The sequence below is a fragment of the Brachyhypopomus gauderio genome, chromosome 5, assembly GCF_052324685.1.
Source record: "Brachyhypopomus gauderio isolate BG-103 chromosome 5, BGAUD_0.2, whole genome shotgun sequence".
NCBI lineage: Eukaryota > Metazoa > Chordata > Actinopteri > Gymnotiformes > Hypopomidae > Brachyhypopomus > Brachyhypopomus gauderio.
In genome coordinates, this window is record NC_135215.1 from 26,086,027 (window position 1) to 26,097,361 (window position 11,335).

General features: G+C 48.4%; 1 protein-coding gene across 1 annotated transcript in view; it reads left to right on the top strand.

Annotated features, from left to right (window-relative positions):
• Window positions 1-11,335, top strand: part of hgfa (hepatocyte growth factor a) — a 27,243-nt gene extending 15,908 nt beyond the window's left edge. The window contains exons 11-18 of the mRNA XM_077006749.1: window positions 1,122-1,255; window positions 2,331-2,360; window positions 5,529-5,634; window positions 6,152-6,226; window positions 7,610-7,747; window positions 7,841-7,947; window positions 10,039-10,181; window positions 10,294-11,335. Of these exons, the coding sequence (XP_076862864.1) occupies window positions 1,122-1,255; window positions 2,331-2,360; window positions 5,529-5,634; window positions 6,152-6,226; window positions 7,610-7,747; window positions 7,841-7,947; window positions 10,039-10,181; window positions 10,294-10,476 (916 nt within the window). The 3' untranslated portion in view covers window positions 10,477-11,335. The remainder of the gene's footprint in view (window positions 1-1,121; window positions 1,256-2,330; window positions 2,361-5,528; window positions 5,635-6,151; window positions 6,227-7,609; window positions 7,748-7,840; window positions 7,948-10,038; window positions 10,182-10,293) is intronic.

The following is an 11,335-nucleotide window of genomic DNA, read 5'->3' on the forward strand; positions in this document are numbered from 1 at the left end:
CCGACAGTGCAGCCTTCACACGATCCGTGCGGCTTCGCTGGGTCGTCTCTTAACACCGCTGGACTCTGCGCTGGACTCTCCGGAGCCTCCTGAGTCAGTGCTGAGGGTCTGGTTTGCGTGCCAGGGTTCAGCGCTACGACACCGGTGTAGCGGTTATTAGCCGGCGGGGCCAGCGGGGCCGGAAGGCCTCCTTCATCCTCCCCTGTTCCTACAGCTGACATCAGGAGGGTTGAAGACACAGAGCGGTGGGATGTGGAGCCACACATCAGGGCGCTGCCCGACAGCCCTGGCGCAGAGAGATGCCGCCACCCGCACTTAATTTACAGGAATTTTAAAAGCCAAAATGGCACGGACAAGTGGACATGTTCCAGAGGCGACCCCTGACCCCAGGAAGCGCTTCTCCTCCCTCGCTCGCGCGGCATGGGTAGATCAAAGCCAATCAGCTTTCTCGTGTGGCGGGCAGCCAGAGTCTGCCTCGGCCCGGGGTCGAAAGGTTGACATTGAAAAAGCTCAGCCGCTACTTGAAGAAGGAGGAATTGCCCCGTCCTCTCCATCCATCCCTTCTTCCGTCCCTCCCTCTTCATCCATCCCTCCCTCCGTCGTGATACCTTTACATCCAGCCTGCGTCTCTGCCATCAGTGGTTCCGATCGATCAGTTTAGTGAGTTAGCGCTGCATACAGTGCTCAGGAAACAATAGTGAAGGAATGAAAGCACAAAAATCAGAAGTGGAAACTAGTGCCATAGTGGAGTTTAAGAGACAGAGAGAGAGAGGGAAGAGAGAGAGAGAGAGGGAGGGAGGGAGAAAGACAGGGAGATCTCCTCTATCTATCTAGGGCTGCAGACAATTATGGATTTTTAGTTACCAAAAAGTTTCCTGCTTAGACCTCTCCTCACTTACGTTTATGGGCATTGAAATCAATTTTTTGCTTGTGTGTGTGTGTGTGTGTGTGTGTGTGTGTGTGTGTGTGTGTGTGTGTGTGTGTGTGTGTGTGTGTGTGCGTGTGTGTGTGCGTGCGTGCGTGTGTGTGGTTGTGTGCGCGTGTGTGTGTGTGGTTGTGTGTGTGTGTGTGTGTGTGTGTGTGTGTGTGTGTGTGTGTGTGTGTGTGTGTGTGTGTGGCAGGGACACACACTCTGAGGAAGTGAGTGCAGCACCACAGTTGAACTTGTGCAGGAATCCAGACGGAGACAAACATGGGCCGTGGTGCTTCACCTCCAACTCCTCCATTCCCTGGGATTACTGTGCCTTGGAGCGCTGTGAGTCTCCTCTCCTCCCCTCTCCTCCCCTCTCCTCCCCTCTCCTCTCCTCTCCTCCCCTCTCCTCCCCTCTCCTCCCCTCTCCTCTCCTCTCCTCCCCTCTCCTCTCCTCTCCTCCCCTCTTTCCTCCCTTCTTCTCCTCTCTTTTCTTCAAATTCAGACGTAGTCCTACACTTTACAATGAAGAGTGACTGATAGGTTCTGATAGGTTCTGATAGATTAATCCATTGTTCTGCATAATGCATGAATGTTGGTTTTGGTTGCACTGTCCCAACATCACTCTCACTGCTCAAATGGGCCGACAGGGTCTGTCCTGCATTAACACTGGTACTGAGCACTTCTAGCAGTTACCACAGCATCCCCTTCCAGCTGGGTTTGGGTCATAGGTCACTCTGCCCGTCCCCTTGAACCCGGTTCAGACTTGCCGCTCCTCCCCGTGCAGACGGGCCTCTTTCCACCGTTTCAAATCCGCCCCGTCTGTGCCTAATTCTCTCAGCGAGGGTGCCGGCTAGGACCAGGTGTGTGAGCGGCCCCTCCCCGGCGCCGTACCGAAGCCATGGGAACCGTAGCGGTGGGAGATAGGTCCTACGGGCCAGGATGCAGACATGAACACCGCGCCCTACCGGCCCGCCCGGCCCGCCGCTCCCTGCCTGGCCTCTGGCCCGCGGCTGGCGACCGGCCACGGGAGCTCTAAGGCCGTGCGAGGGGCAGGGGGCCGGGGGGCGAGGGGCTGTGGGAGGGCGTCTCCCTCGCCTGGGTGTCCGTCTTCCTAATGGGAACCATGTCCTCCCTGAAGCTCAGGATTATTCAAAACAAATCCACTTTACTGCAGGCCTTGAGCACGCCTGGCGCGATTAGCAGATGGGACTCCTGAGTTCTGTTTACCCAGAGTAGAGTGGGAGGTCTGAGGCTAGGCAGCACTGGGGAATTTGCGATAAGTGACTTGAATAATGACTTTTAAGAACGTAGTGGTGTATACTGATTTGTAATACTGTATATAGCATAGGATGTACATATAACTATGTATTTATGACAGGATCAATGTGCTGACATTTCTGTGTCTGTGTTATTGCAGGTAAAACATCAAATACTACCCATGTAAACAGTAAGTAGTTCGGTATCTTGTTTTTTCAGCTTCCATATTGGATGTTTTCTTCATTAGTATTTCATTAAGATCTTTTTCCAGCACAGACTAATCTTGGCGCTGAAATAAATTAGTTTATTACTGATGTTTGTTCCACTAAACCAGTCCAGGTGTGGAAAACTATCCCTGAATGTGCTTTTTCAGAAGATTAATCAGTCTGTCATTGTCTGAGAAGTTGACGTTACAAGCTCCAGCTCTGTGTGAATGTGCACGGGCTGTCTGGTTCAGGGTGTCTGCCGTTTGTAATAACAGACAGCACTTTGAAACGGCAGACCACCCTTTCTCCTGCTGTTTGAAACTTTGACTTCTCTTTGACTTCTGCCTTCCTTATGAAAGTGGTTTACTTCACACTGAACCTCTTTGGAATGATCTCCTTCGGCCATTCTACATTCACAAGAGAAATGGATTTGCAATGGCGCTGAGGTGTGTGTGGCTGGCTGCTTGTGTGAATGGGGGGGCGATGAAAGTGATACTTTCAGGCACACCTTTTATTAATAGGAGATATCTTCAGCATGTCGGTGTAGACTGTAAGCAGTGGCGTAACATAACCATCTGGGGCCCCACTGAACGAGGCTGAGTGGAAGCTCTTTTTATCTTTATTATTATTATTTTTATACCCCAGCAGTGCGATCCCTTCTTACCCCTCCCCCACCCCACTGATTGTGAGGACGTTAAAAGTGGCACTAGGGTACAAGTCATAATAAGGTGTCTTGAGAGGATTTTAATCCAGCACCTTATTAGTGCAATACAGAGTGAGCTTGATTCATACCAGCTTGCATGTACACATGATTTTAGCACTGGTGGTGTAACTAAAATCTTCTGGGCCATGGTGTTAAAAGAAACACACACACACAGCCAATTTATTTAAATTCTCTTAAGACATTACTCACTCAGGTGAAGTTCATGCTGTATTCCTTGCACTCAGCAAAGTCATATACGATACACTTCAAATCCAAATTCCTGTCTCTGTCATTTCAGTGGACAGGACAGCCAGCCCATTAAATATCTCCTGTTTTCTGAAGCAACCGTCCAGTTGTGTCATTCAGCCCACGGCTTGCTTTGGTCTTCGTGCCTTTCAGCTCTGCTTTTGTTAGTGAATGAACTTTGTATCTTCACAGCTACCATGGGTATACCACAGAACACATGAAAAGTCAAAGTCATCTCTAATGTTAATATAAACATTTACTCTAGACTATCTATTTGGTCCACAGCAACTATAAGTCATATCACATGCTCCTGGCCAAAGAAGGATTTACCTGAGAACTTTTATGCAACATGCATATTTTGATAAAATCCATATTTTTATATATTTTAATGGAATGACTGTTAGGTTTTAGAAGTTTTGAGTTATAAATAAAGACTAAATCATGTTTGAAAATCGGTTTAAGAACCATTTGTCTGTTTGTCCACCTTGGAGGAGAAAAGGCCGTAACTGAAAGCAGTGTGTGTTCAAGCTCACTGGTGAGGGCTCTGACCATAAACGATGAACTGGTGAACTATACATACATTGTTATGTATAGTTAGTCCCGACGGAAGGGACCCAACTGGACCTATAGGGGTCTCTGGCCTGGTCTCTGTTGGCCCCCTGCCCCAAGGGCCCCAGGGTGATTCCCCCTGCCCCCCAGTACTTACGTCACTGCATAGAACCGAAGAGTCAATAGTCACACTGGTCCATTTTGTCTTAATACATCCAGACAGGCTCTACACATATGCCAGAACATTCTTTCTGGATTTTCCATCAGTATTTCATAACGTTTAGTCTGATCTTTTACTAACAGAACGCTTCAGCTAGGTATCCTTCCACATCTGATTCTCCCATATAATGCTTTTATTACCAGCAGAGTGCAGCAGGTCAAAGTAAACAAGACGTTATGTTTAACGATCATTGCAAATGTCGGGGTTTCACAAGCGTGCATTAGTTCACCCCCTTTGTTCACATTTATACCAATGTTGTGGACGGACAGGGATGATGTCCAATCATTTCAGCAGATTGTTACCAGGCTGGTTAGACCGGAGTGACCAAAATGCATTTACAATTAATACAAAGAAGACTGAAAAAGTTATTGTGGTAATCTCCCCAGACTCAAAAACAACAGTTCACAATGTGCAAATTAAGCAGGTTATAGCTTACAAATATCTTGGTGTACAGAGATTCAACACCATCATGGAGAAATGACTTCCATTAGTACTTGACTTTATTAGCGTTAAGGAACAGCAGCGTTTCCACCTTCTTCATCAGGTTATCATCTGGGTCTAATGACCAGGCTGCATTACTCTACACTTGTTCTAACTGTACACCTGGTTTTATACCCACACAGGACGGCCAGTAGGTTTTTCATTGATCATGTTCACTGTTCTTCCTTCAAATAGATGTCAGTGAGAAAAAACTGCACAGAAGAAAATACATTTTATTAATACATTTGTTGTTATACTTAGGGTTGAAGGGTTTGTGTATTTTAAAAATACATGTCCTGCCTTTTCCTGCACTGAAAAATAAATAAGCTACAGTTAATGGCCATTTTGACTGCACAAGCGTGTCCTGAAAGGGCCACAGCTGTGACTCTTGCACATACAACACAACCGTATGTAATTACGTGTGTTACTGGAACTGGGACATGGAAACAGACCAACATTAGAACAGTGTTCAAATAAAAATGCCAGGGGCTCTATAATTATCCTGTAGGTTCTGAGTGCGTAACCCTGGTGTGTTGTACATGCAGTGTCTTGGCTCAGCTGAACAAAACAAGGGCTTTCCTCCTCCAAAACCTCCTCACACTCACACCTAATGACAGTTATATGTGACATTATCAATGGTGCTCTATAATGGTTCTCTCTCTCTCTCTCCTTCCCTCTCTTCCCTCACTCTCTCTCTCTCCCCCTCTCTCTCTTCCCTCTCTCTCTCTGTCTTTCACCCTCTCTCTCTCCCTCTCTCTCTTTCTCTCTGTCTTTCTCCCTCTCCCTCCCTCTCTCTCTCTTCTCTCTCTCCCTCTCCCTCCCTCGCTCCCTCTCTCTCTTCCCTCTTTCTCTCCTTCTTTCTCCCTCCTTCCATCTCTTCCCTCTCTCTCCCTCTCTCTGTCTCTCCCTCCCTCTCTCTCTCCCTCTCTCCCTCTTACCCTGTCTCTCTGCCAGGTCAGCCCAAGCCATCATGCTTCGTGCACAAGACCACGCGTATTGTGGGGGGGACCTGGGTGCAGCATGCTGAAGATGGAAGTTGGGTGGTTAGCATCCAGAAGGGGTAAAACCAGGACCTGTGTGGGGGGGGGGGGGGGGGGGGGTTATGCAGGTGTGGGGGTGGGGGGGTGGGGGCAGCTGCATTTCAGTTCAGTAAGCTTTATGAGATATAAACAAGTCTCCCTTTAAAAGGCCTCAAAGGGGTCTCCTACTCAAAGGAATGATCAGAAAAAAAAATCAGTTTGCTATTCAGATTTCCCACACACTGAAAACACATTAAATATATCAACAATGTAAATAAAACTGTAAATACTTGTGACAGAGATGCGTGTTTCAGACAGATTGCACAAGGACATAGACCCATTTGACATAGAGATATAAATAACTCACCTTAGATATAAACACTGTCTCAGCAGTAACACCTACAATCAATTATGTGCTGTGCTGTGCTGAATGCTTTGGTCTGATTTGGTCTGAGCTGGCCTGTAGCTGTGTTGCCTTTGCTGTGTTTAAGTGTGTGTGTGTGTGTGTGTGTGTGTGTGTGTGTGTGTGTGTGTGTGTGGTCTGGTGCGTGCGGACAGGAGCAGACACTGGTGTGGAGGCTCCCTGATCCGAGAGGAGTGGGTCCTGACTGACCAGGAGTGCTTCCCCTCCTGGTAACGACCTCATTCCGCCCTCACATCGCTTGCACTCCTTGGCTTGTTGTCCAGGCATGTCCGTCCCATGATGTCCCTCCCATGATGTCTGTCCCATGATGTCTGTCCCATGATGTCCCTCCCATGATGTCCGTCCCATGCTGTCCCTCCCATGCTGTCCCTCCCATGCTGTCCCTCCCATGCGGACACTTTCCTCCCCGTCCCGTTTTTCACTCTTTCCCCATCTGGTTTTGCTGACTGGCTTTCTCCCTCATCTAGCGGTGTAGGTGACGTAGTCTTTATGGTGGTGTTCTTTATGATGAAGTTGTCTTTATAGTGTTGAAAGTTGAAATGGCGAGTACATCTTTTATGCTCGTTGCTGAGAAAGGTTCTCTCTCCCTCTCTCTCTCCCTGTCTCTCCCTTTCTCTGTCCTCCTATCTCTCCCTCTCTCTCTCACTGTCTCTCGCTCCCTCTCTCTCTTTCCTCCTCTGTCTCCCTCACTTTCTCCCCCTCTTTCACTCCCTCTCTCTCTCTCTCTCTCTCTCTCTCTCTCTCTCTCCCTGTCTCTCACTTACTCTCTCTCTTCTCTCTTTCCTCCTCTGTCTCCTTCACTTTCACCCCCTCTCTCACTCTCTCTCACTCTCTCTCTCTCTCCCTGTCTCTCCCTCTTTCTGTCCTCCTCTCTCTCTCTCTCTCTCCCTCCTTCTCTCTCTCCCTGTCTCTCCCTCTCTCTGTCCTCCTCCCTCCCTCTCTCTCTCTCTCTGTCTCTCTCTCCCTGTCTTTCGCTTCCTCTCTCTTGGCTCCCTCACACATCTTTCTGTCCTTGGCCATCCCTCCTTGCGAGGCACGGATGTAGCGTTTCCTGTTCCTGAGCGGGTACTGACAGGCTGATGCAGGACTGAGTCTCACTGCTGGCGCTGCGTTCGCCACGGGGCTGGTTAGCCTCTGCACTTGGCACACCTCCTCTCCCGCTGCGCAGCGCCTGGGGACCTGCCGTGGTGCTCTTCAAAACCTCCAAAAACCTCGCTGACCCCTGGCTGTTTGCGAGGGGGAGAGAGAGGGGGAAATAGGGGAAAGGGGGAGAGAGGAAGAGACACAGAGACAGAGCAGCCGTCTGCGTTTTAAATCAACCGGCTACATAATCCAGACCTGCTCTCTCCTGGGCTTAACTATCTCACGAATCTCAGGAAGTGGCAGGCCCATCCGCATTGCTAGGAGCTCACCTCTGTGGCCGGCGCAGAAAAAAAATCACCGTCGATTGCTTTACCAGCGAGGCGATCCGATGCATTGAGATATCATTTCCTGTACATGTAACATGGACACGTTGCCCTTGCTTCTGGGGGAGCGCGTCTTCTCCCGGGGCGTCAGATGGGTTAACGGCGCTCTTCCTGTGTGCCCCTCAGCGTCCCTGACCTGCGGGAGTTCAGTGTGCACGCGGGCCTCCTCCACCTCGGTGACCCGGCACGTGCCCAGGGTCTGCGCATCGGCCACCTGGTGTGTGGACCCGAGGGCTCAAGCCTGGCGCTACTCCGCCTGGCACGGTAAGAGATGTGCTCCGCCCGCTCGCCCCTACCGCCCCTCCGCCCCCCTGCCCTGCACTCCCTCACCGCCCCACTCCCTGGCCATGTGTGCAGGCCGGCGCCCCTCTCTGAGCATGTGCGGACGGTCCAGCTGCCCGTGGCTGGATGCGAGGTGGCTGAAGGCTCCTACTGCCTCATGTACGGCTGGGGAGAAACAAAAGGTACGGTGGCACCATAGCTCTCCACTCTCTCTGCTCTCTGCGTCTCAGCCAGGTCCGTTTCTTAGCCCAGCTACATTCTACTGTGCTGTTGCACTGTTCTACTCCACTGTACTGTTCTACTCCACTGTACTGTTCTACTGTTCTACTCCGCTGTACTGTTCTACTGTTCTACTCCACTCTACTGTTCTACTGTTCTACTCCACTGTACTGTTCTACTCCACTGTACTGTTCTACTGTTCTACTCCACTGTACTGTTCTACTGTTCTACTCCATTGTACTGTTCTACTCCACTGTATTGTTCTACTGTTCTACTCCACTGTACTCCACTGTACTGTTCTACTCCACTGTACTGTTCTACTCCAGTGTGCTGTTCTACTCCAGTGTGCTGTTCTACTGTTCTACTCCGCTGTACTGTTCTACTCCACTGTACTGTTCTACTCCACTGTACTGTTCTACTGTTCTACTCCACTGTACTGTTCTACTCCACTGTACTGTTCTACTGTTCTACTCCAGTGTGCTGTTCTACTGTTCTACTCCACTGTACTCCACTGTACTGTTCTACTCCAGTGTGCTGTTCTACTGTTCTACTCCAGTGTGCTGTTCTACTCCAGTGTGCTGTTCTACTGTTCTACTCCACTGTACTGTTCTACTCCACTGTACTGTTCTACTCCAGTGTGCTGTTCTACTGTTCTACTCCACTGTACTGTTCTACTCCGCTGTACTGTTCTACTGTTCTACTCCACTGTACTAATCTACTGTTCTACTCCATTGTACTGTTCTACTCCACTGTACTGTTCTACTGTTCTACTCCACTATACTGTTCTACTCCAGTGTGCTGTTCTACTGTTCTACTCCACTGTACTGTTCTACTCCACTGTACTGTTCTACTGTTCTACTCCACTATACTGTTCTACTCCAGTGTGCTGTTCTACTCCAGTGTGCTGTTCTACTGTTCTACTCCACTGTACTGTTCTACTCCGCTGTACTGTTCTACTGTTCTACTCCACTGTACTAATCTACTGTTCTACTCCACTGTACTGTTCTACTCCGCTGTACTGTTCTACTGTTCTACTCCGCTCTACTGTTCTACTGTTCTACTCCACTGTACTGTTCTACTCCGCTCTACTGTTCTACTGTTCTACTCCGCTGTACTGTTCTACTGTTCTACTCCACTGTACTGTTCTACTGTTCTACTCCACTGTACTAATCTACTGTTCTACTCCACTGTACTGTTCTACTGTTCTACTCCACTGTACTAATCTACTGTTCTACTCCACTGTACTGTTCTACTCCAGTGTGCTGTTCTACTGTTCTACTCCGCTCTACTGTTCTACTGTTCTACTCCACTGTACTGTTCTACTCCGCTCTACTGTTCTACTGTTCTACTCCGCTGTACTGTTCTACTGTTCTACTCCACTGTACTGTTCTACTGTTCTACTCCGCTGTACTGTTCTACTGTTCTACTCCACTGTACTGTTCTACTGTTCTACTCCACTGTACTAATCTACTGTTCTACTCCACTGTACTGTTCTACTGTTCTACTCCACTGTACTAATCTACTGTTCTACTCCACTGTACTGTTCTACTCCAGTGTGCTGTTCTACTGTTCTACTCCGCTCTACTGTTCTACTGTTCTACTCCGCTCTACTGTTCTACTGTTCTACTCCACTGTACTGTTCTACTGTTCTGTTTCTATGTCCTCTGCATCGTTCTTGTTTTTAACACTTCCACCATGGAAATTATGGTGTATGGTATAATATAAGCATTACAGTAATGATATGTACCACAAACACCTATCATTAAAGACTCTCAGGTAAGCTATTCAAAGATAAGCTCTACTTATGGTTATTTATTGTTAACTGAAGGTGTATGTGTATATTAATAGTTAATTATACAAGGGTATAATTTTGATGTTATGCAATATTTATGAACAGTAAGTCTAGTCAAATTTGGTGCCTCTAGTTTGTTTCACTATAACAAAAGTGAGCTGTTACTTTACAGAAAAATAGCTCGCTACAAAGCTTCAGGCTGTTGTCCCTGGATTTAAACAGGCATTTAAACAGGCCCCCCATGTTCTGTGGACCCCTGCAGGTACAGGACATGAGGGCAGCCTGAAAATGGTGCAGCTTCCCATGGTCGGAAGCGAGAGGTGCTCACGGATCCACAACGGCGGCGTTGCCATCAAGGAGAGCAGAGTGTGTGCCGGCGGGGAGAAGGACCGCGGAGTGTGCGAGGTTAGTGTGTGTGTGTGTGTGTGTGTGTGTGTGTGTGTGTGTCACTCCTCACCATGTCACGTTCTATAACCCTCACCCCCTACCTTTTCTCCCCTCGTGTCGCCTCTCGCAGAAGGACTACGGTGGCCCGCTCGTGTGTCAGGAGAGAGAGAGCAAAGTCATAGTCGGCGTGAGCATCCACGGCCGGGGCTGCGGCCTCGTCCGCCGTCCCGCCAACTTCATCAACGTGGCCTTCTACACCGACTGGATTCACAAAGTCTTCAAACACTACTCTGACATGGAGACAAATGACTAGAGTGCCCCTCCTTGTTTAGAATTCACTTCAGATGTTGACTCACTGTGACGTACAGCATGCGGCCCACAGCACATGTGTTACATATGTCATATGGCATATGTTATGATTCTTCAGCATGTCAGTGGTAGGCCACATGACTGATTCTGGAGCTCGAGCTCAAGGAACTAATATTTCAACCAGAGAAGTGTTGAAAATGGGTAACTTAAAACGGATGCTCCATCAATGAGAGGGGCTGCGAAGAAACTAAACATTGTCGCTTCAAGGAGGCTGTGGAGAAAGCTCTTGTTAAGGTTTCCATTAACGTGAGTTCACTTAGGACAGGCAGATTCTCCTTCAAGACCTTTTTAATACCAACAAACCAAAAATCGATTCCTCTTTGAAAATATTTTTATTGTTCTTTTTTTGTCTGTGCCTAATGAGTGAGTGTTCACAAATCTGGGAAGAGAGAAAACAACGAGAAGGAACTGAAGGAAAGTTTGATCAGTGAAAGACAGCGGCAGATATGTCAGGAGCATTGGACCAAAGATGTATTTGCTCACTCACTCTCCTGGAGATACTTGAATGCAGTAATTCAAAAGCCAAAAAGGACCCAGAGTCAGGCCCGTGGTCTGGGAATTCTCCTGAGAGACCGCAAGGGCTTCCTTCAGCTTCCAGCAGGTCACGGCGGGTTATGGACAGAGGTGAAATAGTTCTATCAACTGAACTAGTTCTGTCAACAGATGACTGCTGTGGCGGTGTATACAAAAGAAGGGTGTACCCTTCCTGTACACTACCTGCACACCACTCAGTACAGCCAGTTCTTAGAGCTTAGAAAGTCCGATTATACTATCACTACTTCTGTGTTCACTTTATGTTTTGA